General features: G+C 39.8%; 1 protein-coding gene across 5 annotated transcripts in view; it reads right to left on the bottom strand.

Moving 5' to 3' along the window:
- jakmip1 (janus kinase and microtubule interacting protein 1) overlaps nt 1–11,480 on the bottom strand; it is a 51,403-nt gene extending 39,923 nt beyond the window's left edge. For 2 of the 5 annotated variants that reach the window (XM_049484060.1, XM_022683595.2), the window contains exons 1-2: nt 11,331–11,478; nt 1,434–1,729 (exon numbers count right to left, since the gene is read on the bottom strand). In XM_049484060.1, the coding sequence (XP_049340017.1) occupies nt 1,434–1,571 (138 nt within the window). In that variant the 5' untranslated portion in view covers nt 1,572–1,729; nt 11,331–11,478. Of the gene's footprint in view, nt 1–1,433; nt 1,730–6,617; nt 6,773–11,330 lie in introns of those variants that run through there. The other 3 variants (XM_049484063.1, XM_049484062.1, XM_049484061.1) reach the window with 3 other exon arrangements.
- Between the last annotated feature and the right edge of the window lie 2,162 nt (nt 11,481–13,642).

Raw genomic sequence — 13,642 nt, forward strand, 5'->3', positions numbered from 1 at the left:
AAAAATGTCGTAGTGTTTACCAAGATTAAGGTCTACTGAATCACATCCTTCCTTAGCCATGTTTGGTACCTAAGGTTTACTTTCTACATCTTGGGAATACAGGGCTCCAGGCAAACTTATTTCACAACCGTCTCAAAGTATTCTTGCAGCTGAAAATCATCCTTTTTTGGAGTATTTTTCTACAGCCATAGTGATATTAGTTCAACTTTACCAGCAAGCTGATTGGCCCTACGTTATAAGGCACGACTTTATCTGTAAATAGTCCTGTGGTAAGCAATAGGAAATCCAGCAAGCTGTCAACTTATAACTGTTTTTACCGTGCACATTTGCATCCCAAATGAACTTAAATCATGTGCTATTTTTACCATTCCCAGGACGGTGGGACCATGTTAGTCTGGAGCAATGGACATAAAAGACTAAATAAGAAAAAGACTAAAGCCCTATCTGGATGGGATTAGGTTCTCAGATGGTCCTAGGGTAATTTTCTATTTTATGGGGGGTGCTCTGTGATTTTATTCCTATCCGGAACGACCATGTATGTGTTTTGCTGTTTTTTGCTGAACTCTGTTGTCCTTCGGTAATTTTAGTCCCGTCTGGATCCACATCTCTAAGTTTCAGTCCCTCTCGTTTAATAAAATAGCTATTTGTCTACTGTAACGCAGCGTAATTACACTTCGAGCGCACATTTCCACGAGTGGACATAAAGGAGCTACTGAACGTGATGTCATGTGACCCAGAAAGCCAAAAAACTTACTGGTCCTCTTGTTTTTTCTATTGCAGTCCGGATTCAAGAGTTTTATCACTGAGTAGAAAATGTGAAATATTTTTCACAGATGTCCCCCTGAGAAACTAATCCCATCCAGATAGGTCTTAAGACACTAAAACTCCAGACGATAAACTCTGAGATGTGAAGAAAGCCTGTTTTCACCCAAGGAAATGAATGTGATAATCATCTATGCTGCAGCACATGCTATTTATGGATATCATGCAAAGATTTAAATATCACGTACTAACAGATATTTAAGTGGTCAGTGGCTGACCTTAAAGCAGCATTATTTGATATTCTTTCTTTTTATTACTAATTCAACTCTTTGAATCTTGACTAATGCCACTTTTCGTGTGTGCGTGTGAGCGACGGTAAGTATAAGAAAGAAAGACAGATCTACTACAGTCTGCCCAGTAGTTTTAAGCTACTTGTAAACCTGGTGTTTAGCAGCATTCCATAATGACGCACTTGCTCCAAGTAAATAATTCCAACTGCACAGTCACATTTGCCAACTGTTCCCTTTGTTTACCAGGGTGCATTTGTGGCCAGTTGCATGAGCAGCAAGGAATAAAGAGGCATTTTGGCATAACATGATGATGTCAGCGGCACAATATTATTCAAAGACTAAGAAACTGGATTAAATAAATAAACTAAATAAACTAACTACCTTCATCCTTTCTTGCTGCAGCTCATTTTGTATGTCAGTCAGTTTGGTCTTCAGCTCCTCATTGGCTACCTCCAGAGCCTCCTGCTTCCCCCTGCTCTTTTTAGGGGGCGGGGCTGAGGTAGGTGTGTTTGCAGACATCTTCTCTGCTGCCCTGTCCTTTGGAGACCCTCCAGTTTAGTTCCACGGCCCTCCTGACCCCTCACACAAAACTGCTGGCCAAAAGAGGGACAGGCCGCAAATCAGTCATCATTATCCGCCTCTTTGTCATCATTACCGACAAGAGCTGGGCCTTCAATCTGAAAACAAAGACACAGGACATGGTTAGATGCATATTTTGCCTTGACTGTTCCACCCAAGACACTAATATCCATGGTGTGCAGAAGACTCCATCTAGTGGAGATAAACCTGTAATGTGTCCAAGATGTTGTCACTATGTACAATAATGGATGAGCTCTCCCACAGCATATTTCCCTTAGCTATACCTTCGTAAGTGTGTTTCGCTTACTAAAGACAATGCTTTAAAGCAGGGGTCGGCAATTAGTTTTGGCCGTGGGCCAGATATTTTCCAGGCCATTACGTGGCAGGCCACAAAAAAATCTGTTTTTGGAAAACAAAGCAGGTAAACCCAGAAAGAAAGAAAAATTAAATAAATAAACACACCACTCCTCACGTGGGGATCGAACCGAGTCATTAGGGTCGTGGTCCATTATGCTACCGCTGCTCCGGCTAGTGAATCGAGATACAACTGTGGAAAAAACGCCCTTATAAGAAGATAGGGAGCCCAAAAACTGGCGGATACTAAAGTCACGCCGAGCGCAACAGAGAGACAGGAGAGGCGTGTAAACTAAAGTTCGCCAGAGAAACGTTTAATTTTTTTTTTCCCATGATCGTTCATTATAGTTCAAACAACCTCACGGGCCAGATGTTTCACGCTTGGGGTCCACATCTGGCCCACGGGCTGCCTATTGCCGACCTATGCTTTAAAGGATGTTCTAATTTTGGAAAAGTTTAATTTGCACAAGTGCTCATTCTAAATTAACACAGATCAGAATTAATTTGGACGATTCTCATTTAGAGAGGAAACCCACAAACATAACATTAACATTATTAGAATTTACCAAAATCACTAACTTCTTAAGTGTTTAAGTAAATTCTAATAGCAATTAATACTGTTAAATGTAAGAAAAGTCCTTTACTATCCTCACAGTAAATAACAGGCACCGCAGTTAAACCTGGAGTAAATTAAAAACAAGTGGTGTGACAGATCTTTCATTTAATAAATAGGATTATTAAACTGTGAGTGTCTGGTGGACTTGATTATGTTCAGGAATGTGTAAAGGAACTGCAATAGGCCATTTAAAATCACAGGCAAGATTTACTACACCAAAACCAAGGCTTTACTGCCTTTCCAACGAGATTACACAAAAAGGTTGTCCTATTCTCACACAACCAGACAGCAACAAAAACTACTCAAGAAAAGGAGACAAAACACCCAAATCACACCACAGTTCTAAAGTCCATACCACATGCTACATTACATTATGTACTATATGATTACAGTTAGCATATATACACACACATGCACATACATGTGGCTGCAAGCTGTCAACACAAACAATTTACTGGCATGGTATAGGGGAAAGAGATTTACACACACATGTTGCATACCAACACACACACACACACACACATGCAACACACTTGTAAAATGCTTTAAAGTTTCAACATATATAGGAGGATTTTCTGAGCAATAAGAAAAAAGACATGACCAGAAATCAGATTAACAAGACTCTTTCACAACACGGAGTGAATAAAGCCCAACCTCCATCTCCTGCTCTGGGGCGTGAGAAAATATCAGTGCTGCCTGGGAGGGATACTGTATTAAAGAGAATTTTGATGCAATGTATTCTCACAATCTAGGTTTTTTCATATCGTTCACACATTTATAAACATAAAAACTATATACCTTGGAAACATATTGGAAACAAAATTAAATTATAACAATTTAAATAATTATTATAAAGTCAAAAAGCAGATCACACAATTAAACCATTGACAAAGCTCAAATTAGAGAATTTTCTATGGGAAACAGGCTGTGTGTTAGTCTACACAGTTAGTGTTTTGCTCTGTTGGACAAATCCCAAATTAGTAGTGATACACTGATCCACTGGTCTGTAAATCTGTTGGTATCAACACTGTTTCTGATACACAAAATATTTTTTATTCATACAATACAGCTCATATACTGTCGCGCAGAGCTTTTTAACAGTACTGCGGAGCTCATATACTGTCGCGCGGAGCTTTTTAACTGTACTGCGGACCTCACCTGCGAGACAGGTTTAAGCTTGATGAGAAATGTCACATTTTAATCTCGCGAAATCTCGTGCCATGAGATCTCATCACACCCCTAGTTATTTTGTTGCTTAACACTATTTCAAGAGCTGGGACTATAATTGTGGAGAAATCCAGGTAATCTATACAGACAGTGATGAAAATAAATTGTCTGTAGTCTAAATAGTCATCAAAGTCTACATCTCATAATTATATGTTGCATAGGTGCGAGTGTGAGTGTCTCTTATTGGTTGTTTGTAGTTGTTGCAGGAAAAGAACAGTAAATCAGTTGGCAGTGTATTATTAAAATAATTGAGGAAGTCACTAAATGGGAAGCTTCTGGTGCAATATTTGGCAGAATCCTGACTGGATATTTGACCATTTTCCTTGGCAAAATCGGTAGAGTCTTTAAGCCCATATCCAACTGTTAGCCATAGTCCACATATTTTACTTATACTTTAAGGTTACGCTTTATTTTTACCTGCTTCATTCCACAACCACCCTTGATGTGTGTTTAGTCTTATTGGAATGCTTGATTGTGTCCAAGCTTAAAATCAAGCTTTATTGTAGCTGGTGGTTTGAGTTTAAAGAAGTATTTCCCTTTATCTTTCCATCCTCACCAACCCCAAATTTAGAATCCAAGATAGCTGCACTAAACAACAAAATCAGTAAAAGCAATAGTATTATACAGTTTAGTAGCACTTTTATCAATTTGTCGCACACAGAGAACTGTGAAACATATTTTGGTTACAGTCATATGAAAAAGTTTGGGCACCCCTATTAATCTTAACCATTTTTAGTTCTAAATATTTGGGTGTTTGCAACAGCCATTTCAGTTTGATATATCTAATAACTGATGGACACAGTAATATTTCAGGATTGAAATGAGGTTTATTGTACTAACAGAAAATGTGCAATATATATTAAACCAAAATTTGACCGGTGCAAAAGTATGGGCCCCCTTATCATTTTATTGATTTGAATACTCCTAACTACTTTTTACTGACTTACTGAAGCACAACATTGGTTTGTTAACCTCATTGAGCTTTGAACTTCATAGCCAGGTGTATCCAATCATAAGAAAATGTAATTAAGGTGGCCAATTGCAAGTTGTTCTCCTATTTGAATCTCCTCTGAAGAGTGGCATCATGGGCTCATTAAAACAACTCTCAAATGATCTAAAAACAAAGATTGTTCAACATAGTTGTTCAGGGGAAGAGATTTAACCTGTCAGTTTCCACTGTGAGGAACATAGTAAGGAAATGGAAGACCACAGGGACAGTTCTTGTTAAGCCCAGAAGTGGCAGGCCAAGAAAAATATCAGAAAGGCAGAGAAGAAGAATGGTGAGAACAGTCAAGGACAATTCACAGACCACCTCCAAAGAGCTGCAGCATCATCTTGCTGCAGATGGTGGGAGAGAGATGCGAAAGAAGCCATTTCTGTAAGCACGCCACAAACAGAGTCGCCTGCAGAAATGTCTTCTTTCCCATCACTCTCCCATACAGCTTCTCCTTGTGCAAAGTGCGCTGTATTGTTGAGCGATGCACAGTGACACCATCTGCAGCAAGATGATGCTGCAGCTCTTTGGAGGTGGTCTGCCACTTCTGGGCTTAACAAGAACTGTCCCTGTGGTCTCCCATTTCCTTACTATGTTCCTCACAGTGGAAACTGACAGGTTAAATCTCTGAGACAACTTTTTGTATCCTTCCCCTGAACAATTTTTTGTTTTAGATCATTTGAGAGTTGTTTTGATGAGCCCATGATGCCACTCTTCAGAGGAGATTCAAATAGGAGAACAACTTGCAATTGGCCACCTTAAATACCTTTTCTCATGACTGGATACACTTGGCTATGAAGTTCAAAGCTCAATGAGGTTACCAAACCAATTTTGTGCTTCAGTAAGTCAGTAAAAAGTAGTTATGTGTATTCAAATCAATACAATTATAAGGGTGCCCATACTTTTGCACCGGTCAAATTTCTGTTAGTACAATAAACCTCATTTCAATCCTGAAATATTACTGTGTCCATCAGTTATTAGATATATCAAACTGAAATGGCTGTTGCAAACACCCAAATATTTACAACTAAAAATTATTAAGATTAATAGGGGTGCCCAAACTTTTTTATATGACTGTAGATTTGTCATGTAAAACACTGACAAATAATTGGCAAACCAGTTGCTCATTTTGCTTGATGTTTAAATGGAATTCCATTAACTTGCAATATCACGTCCAGCTCTTACATCTGACTTCAGAGGTAAATTAAATGCAGTATTAGTAGTTTTATGTATATTTTCCTGTATGTATTTTTAGGTACTGAGACCTATCCCAAATTATTGTATTTGTTCCATTAACAATGTATGTTTTTCACATATTCCTACCAAGTAAACATGTTTAAATGCACCCATGATTTGTGTATTAAAAGTTCTAAATAGGGGTGCACAATATGGACAAAAAAAAAAATCACAAGAACACTGTTAGATACCCCAATGTGAAACATGATAAATAAAGATCCTAAATTAGTTCATGCTCCTTTTCAGCACTTGGCCTGGCTGCCTGTTTCCAGGCTACAAAGAAGTTTTGTGTGGAATGTTCACTGTGAACTTTAACATTACCATACTCGCTTTACCTCCAGCCTCGTTATATCACATGACCACAGTCTGAAGCTGAAGAGCTCGGTCTGTTGCTGTACATGGATAAAGTAATTTAAGTTTGCTGTTATGTTAACAAAAAACATCATTTATCATACAGCCCTACTTTCAAGCACAACTGTAAATCTAATTTCACACTGTCAACCCATACAGCCTGTGAACGAATAACGCACAAATAACAATAGTTTAAACAAACACTCACTGTATTGGCTTTGATATACAATAGATGAAAAAGATGAAAGTTAGGAACAAAAAAGTAACAGCTGTGGAAGTAACTTGAATGCATCTCTTCTGAAACAGCAGAGTTCTGCATACCCTTAAGACTGTTCTCCAACACAAACATCTACACAACTACTGAAACTCTTCATGTTCCACCCTCAGGACAGGACACAGATAAAACTCATCCGACAGGTAGTCTCACAGGTTGGGGTGGGTTAGAAAGTGAGCGTGACTATTAAAGTCAATATTCTCAGCAACCTTTGTTCTCTGATAGCCTAAGAAGTAATACAATCCTTATGCACACACTATCTTTTCGAATGGTACTTGTGTAAAATGAAGCAATAAAGATATGTACTCAGCCAGAAAGCAATTCACTGGTGTTTGTGTTGGATTTTATAATAGTAATGACCACAAAGTAGCTCTGTGGGTGCTTTGCCTATGATGAAGTATAATGCAAATGTGCTTAACCCTCCGTCGTTCCTTTTTCAGTGCTAGTAAGCTTGCATAACTGAGACACACACACACACAGACACACACGTGTGTGGTCTTAAGACATAAGAGCAACTGTGTGCTGAGGAAGTTAGGAGGGCAGTTGCAAATACTACTGAGTGCATTAGGCCTGTGGTGGCGCTGAGGAGTGTAAACAGTAATGCACAACGTTTAGGCCTTCATTGGCTTGCTGATCATGTGACCAACCGAGGCTTCAAAACGCTTTGGAATCTAATAAAGCATCAGCCAGGCGCTAATGAACTCAAGCACAAAGAAAAACAGGCCCACATAAGGGCCTATGATCTCTTCAAAAACGTCCTATACTTGTCCTTTTAAATGTTTAAGCATGTACAAACCTGCAAAAAAACTCAGCCACCCACATGTGGACATGGTACACATGGAGCCCCAACAGAGACTTGATTAGCTAGCTTGATAGTGTTCGTACTTCCCACTTACACCAATCACTCCTAACGTTAAAATCACTTGCAATTAAAATTGTTTTAGTCCAGCATGTGCCACCCAAGCTTGGCCTCCAAGTGACAAAACCAACAAGAATCTTTTTTTTTTCTCTGTGGTTCTCTGTGGTATCATGGGACCAGGCAAGCTACCCTTCCTTAAGCAGTCACATCATTAAGCCTTGGGTGCCCATGAATCTGTTACCAGTCCACCGATGACTTTCTTTAAAGCACCTTTTTTAGATAACACTCCACAAGACCTGCCATTTTGGAAATATTTTAGACATCAAATTCTAGGTCTTGCTTCCTAGACATTTACTTACAGAACTGACTGTTCACTTACTGCTAGATGTGATCCCACACCTTGACAGGTGCTATTGTAACCAGGTAAATGATGTTTACTTCTTTGCTAAAATAACAAGTATTCCAACTACCAGCTGGTGCTGAGATGGATTTTTCACTAAGGTTTCCTTTTCAATGGGTTCAACGTTATGGCTCATTGGTGTACATAACATGATTTAAAGATAGTAAATACAGGCAGCAGTGAAGGGTTGTGCTAGACCAAAAGTCCACTTATCACACTATGACATGTAAGACATACAGCAATAATGTGAGCCTCTAGAGAACATTATCGCTAGAAAATAAGAAACACTCAGCAAAGTGAGAAACACCTAAAATCAGTGTTACACAGTGATAAACATTTAAAAACACTGTCTGCTTTTCAGCTCTGTTTTAGCTTAGCAAAGGCAATAAATGACACCTTAAGAGAACTAAACACAGAAACAGTATTTCTGCCTAAATAGCATGGCTAAATTCTACATATTAGTTAGCAGTAATGCTAATGCTGACAGACTCATTCCACAACTAACTTATAAAAAACAGTAAAATATTCTGGACATTTTCACACCTTCTTACTGCAACAAAAAAAGGTTTTAGCTGATTTACTTTAGAAAATACAATAAATATAAGTTATAAAGATTAATTTTACTTTTCATTAATCTGTGTGGAAAAATATTAGCTAGCTAGTTAGCTACTTACCAAATACTGACTGAACAGGTAGATAAAAAACAATCTCTGTGGATTTCATCTCCCAAACACTACAGGGTGGAGTGTCCAGCTCTGCAATTCTGTGTTTTAAACCAATACTTTTTAACAGTCTGTTTGTTTCTTGTGTGATTGAGCCGTGTAAGGAATTTGTCAGATGTGGTTGCTGAGTGTGCTCTTGTGCTAGCTGAGTGAGGTTAGATTGCATGGCTAAATTTTAGCAGTGATGCTAATGCTGACAGACTCACTCCACCTCAAAGATATGGATAATTAGCTAACATTACTGAAAACATACAAACCTTCTGACTTTAACAAATCTTTTAAGTTTTTTACTTTAGAAAACACAATCAACAATATCAGTTAAAGAGATGAGTGTACTTTCCCAGAAACTGTGGATTAATGCTAACCTAGCTACTTACCAACTAGCATGGCTGCTAGCTAATGCTGACAGATAACTCTTACTGAAAACAGTAGGTCAGCTAGATTTTAAAAAAATCCTCTTGAACTTTCACCTCCCAAAGACACAAATACTTTGTTTTAGGTCTCGGAAATTTGATTTTGAAATAATGCAAAGCGGTAGGATTTAGCTGTCAAATTCTAAGTTTTAAGGATATTTTCAAGTCGTGGCTTCTTGTGTTTTTCGTGTGATTGAGCTGCATTAGAATTCTGTCAGATGTGTTTGATGAGTGCGTTCTTGTGCTAGCTAAGTGAGGTTAGATTTGATTACATGAAATTACTCCACAAGCTTTTTGTTTTATCTTTGTTTCATCATTAAGGGCCTTTTCCACTGAGTACAGCTAAAGTTTCTTGAATCAATGCAGTCCTTTTTGGGCAAAAAAATTAAATAGACTTGTTTTTGCATCATTACGTTCTTGCCTGATGTCACTTTCCACTGCTCAAGTTGCATTTAGGTACTTAAGAGCACATTAAGCAAGAATGGTTAAAGTTTCCAGATGTGTTTTAAGTCTGCATTGAAAACCGAGAATGCTGAAAATAGGAATACCTACTTGATGCTGGTCAGTTAAAAACTTTTTATTTACTTATTATTTTTTATGTTTTTCTATTTAAAATAAATAATGCACCTGGCTTAGATTCTTAAAAATATTAGACGAGAAATGGGAATTACAGATGTCTTATACATTAATTAATTCATTTGATTCACGAAACAACTGTTTATACTGTAATGTTGTTAGGCTCGTATTCCCTCCTGAAGTTACATTAGCTTAGCTAGTTAGTTTTGGATAATGGTGACTAACCTGAAAGATATATTTTATTGTTAGAGTCTACAGTACCTTAATTTACTATAATGAAATAGCTAGTACAGAGAAATATCTCAATAGAGAAAAACACAATATGTTCTTGTGTTTTTTTAAAGCAGTGCTTCTCAAACTGGTGGATGGCAATTGGGTGCTAGGGGGTCCACAGTAAAATCTTACATGTTGTATCTCTTATACATATGATTATCATTTTCTGATTTGGCCATATATTAAAAAGTGTAGCCTAATTAAATAAAGTCACAGAGTAATGTTGCAAAGCCTGCACTTTATGTTTTTTTACCATGGGTAGGGTGGGGGGTTGGAGGGGTGCAGTGGCGCCTAACATTCACAAAGGGGGTTTCTTACAAGGTAACTTCTCAAAAAAGTTCTACCCAAGAACACACGTCTATTCTTCTTGCTCTTGCTACTCAAACACTCAAGAGTGTAGACACATTTAATACAGCAACTGTAATGGAACAAGTGACAGTTACGTTTCCTAATGAAAGGTACCCTTGAAGGTACAGAATGATTTAAAGGGTTGTGGCCTTGCACATTTTAGTGATCTCCTGCTCTTTAAATACCACCTTCAATTTAGAAAAGGCTTGTTAATGAGCTGATTAGCTGATGGACTAGGAGCAAACGCTAAAAGTAGAGGGGGTTCTCCAGAACCAGGGTTAGGAAGCACTGCTTTAGTCTTTACGTCCCTGCTGCCAGGACAATCTGTGGCACACGCCCATGTTTCTCTGTGTTAACATTTCCAGTCCAGTATTTACTAGCTAGCTAGGTTTGCTCCATCCTGCATCCTCCACCCTTTAGCTGTGGATCATGCAGGAGGAGAACAGCTCAGCATTGGGCCTTCAGAACCACACCCTCAGGGAGAGAGATAGACAGGGAGAGAGTGTGAGAGATAGACTGAAAGAGGTAGATCTGCATCCTGCTCTCCTTTCATCTCCAGCTCTGTCCTTCCACCTAGAGCCCAAAGAGACGAATCGAATCAGAGCCAACCGAACCATTGCACGAGTAACACGAAGAAACGGGCGCCACGGGCCTTTCGGCGGCAGAAATGGACGGACACTGCAATCAAGCGCGAGCCTGTAGAAAGGAGCGAGGCTGCAAGAACTGTCTGATGTTTTGCTGATAACAGTCAAGCACGCGCATATTCACATAATTGCCTAGCCTATGCGAAGGGTGCTGTGCTAGAGCACGCATACTTACATGCATGCATGTGTGTATGTAGCTGCTGTTGCATCTGCTGCCGCCGTTTCAGCGTACATGCACGAGCCTACACACACATATGCACGCATGCATTTACATACACAGACATGCATGCAAGCAACTCGTTCAACGCGTGCGCACGCTAGCGCACGGCCGTCTCGACTCGGTCACGAATGATTGTTCTCGCTCGCGCGCCAAGTAGCCCCCTCTTAAACGACGGATGTGTGAGGGTCTTACCTTTGGAGAGTCACAGGCAGACTGATACCCTCCAACACCGCGCACGAGCCGCTGCTGGTACGCGGAGGACGCTCGGATTCTCTCAGACCGGCGCGCGAGCGCCTCAGTCCCTCCCACCGCGGCAACGTCACACCACACGGAAGCCTCTAGAGCGGCGTGAGAAAGTGTGTGTGTGTGTGTGTGTGTGTGTGTGTGTGTGTGTGTGTGTGTGTGTGTGTGTGTGTGTGGGATAGGGCAAGTGGTGAGTAGGACACTGGAGTTGTCCTAAAGTATTGGGACACCTGCTCATTATTCATTGACTAAAATTAAGGGTATTCAAACTAAAAAGTTATCGTTCGACTACATTTTGGAGCATTGCTTTGTCTATTTGATTGCATTCAGCAACAAACAACATGAGAATTAGTGAGGTCAGGATAGTAGACGATCACCATCCTACCTCACCTCATCCCAAACTCTCCAACTTATCCCAAAAGTATTGTTTGTAGCACCATCATTCCAGACAATACCGTTCCACTGCTCCACACATAGCATCAGGCATGGTGCCAATAGGCTCGTGTTTATCTGCTCCAGAGTGTCATATTGGTATTATTTTGATAACCCTGCCCAAATCTGTTTTGCAGTAGTAGAACATTGCTAGGATAATAGATTAAATATAAGTAAATTAATACCACCAGAGCAACTGCTATTGTGCTGCTGTGTTGCACTGCTGACACAAGTGTTTATGATAAAAACTTACTGAATACTGAAGCTTGAAATATAATAATACCATAGGCTGTAGGTAAAAGTGGCCCAAATCTAATCTTTTCAGTTTTAATGAATGGCACTTTAACACATTAAATCTGACACGTTTATGTATGAGTTGAGCCACTTTCATATGCAATATTGAAATGTGATACATGACACCAAGTGACTCAAGCTAAAATCCCATAAATCTGATTTCTTGGCCTTAATGTGTCACAGATCAGTTTATTTAATGTCATCCTAATTAAATAAAGAGGGAGTTTAAATGTGAATGTAAACTGAAAATAACTATCAAGATCCCCAGATGATTTTTCAATACCTAAAACTTGCACTAATATCTACAATCATATTTAAATACTGTGGCATTTTGAGCACTTAAATATTCCCAGCACTGTAAACTGAACTGTAATCACAATGTCGGTAAAGCAGCGTCCTGAATTTAACTGAATTGAACTGGATAGGATGCTAGAGTAGAAAGTGTGTGTGTGTGTGTGTGTGTGTGTGTGTGTGTTTCAATTGACTGATGTGGAAAAATCAGCCTCAGAAACACCACTGAAGTGCCATGACTATGCTATGACCCAGATTCCCTCATCCATGCCACACACACACTCTTCCTCTCTCTCTCTCTCTCACTCCCCCCTCTCCCCCTCTGTAACCTTATGTTTGAGTGAGGCCGAACACAGACATTACAGCATGCCTGATTAGCACCATATGCAGGCCACTACCCCAGGCTAAGTGTGTCTGCACACTCGGACACAAACTCAAACACTCTCTCTCTCTCACTCTCTCTCTCTCTCTCTCTCTCTCTCTTTCTCTGTCCCCACATATCTCCCTCTCTGCAGACAGTCAGGCTAGGCACAGAACAGCAGCTCTTGTCTCTTTCATACACACACACATTTTACTTGATTTTGCCCATTACATAAGATACTAAGTAACCATTAGAAAAGCATTTCTTTCCACCCTGCTCTTTCTCTCTCTCTCTCTCTCTCTCACACACACACACACACACACACACATACACATATTCATACAGCAAGCTCATTATCTAAAACCTTCAGCTGCTGGCTGCATTACTTAACAAAGCTCGTAAGCCTGTGTGGTGTGTGTGAGCGTGTGCACACCTGAGAATGGGCCTTCTGTCCACCTAAACCCTGCCACTTCAAATAAGGGCAAGACTTAATCAATCCTTTCCTTCCTTCCTCCCTCCCTCTCTCTCTTTCTTTCTTCCTCTCTCTCTCTCTGTCTTTCTTCCTGTCTCTCTGTCTCCCTCTCTCTCTCTTTCCCTCACCCTGTCCCTGTCTGGTCTGTCTTTCTTTCTGGGAGGAACCTGGGGGAAACGCTTAGGCACTGACTGAGTGGATTTAAGACTAAATAATACATCAGCCTGAGCAAACACATGGGCTGTGTGTGGGTGTGTGAATGAGACATGGCGGAGGGTGGGCGAGACATTCTGTAAGCAGTGTGTGGAGTGAAAGAATAATGCAGGGATAATGTTGTAGCTTACAGTACAGAATAAAAGATGATGTGAGGAATTAGTGGGTCGTAAATAGGTGCTAATAGACTAATCAATC

The sequence above is a fragment of the Astyanax mexicanus genome, chromosome 10 (assembly GCF_023375975.1).
Source record: "Astyanax mexicanus isolate ESR-SI-001 chromosome 10, AstMex3_surface, whole genome shotgun sequence".
In the NCBI taxonomy this organism is placed as follows: Eukaryota; Metazoa; Chordata; class Actinopteri; order Characiformes; family Acestrorhamphidae; genus Astyanax; species Astyanax mexicanus.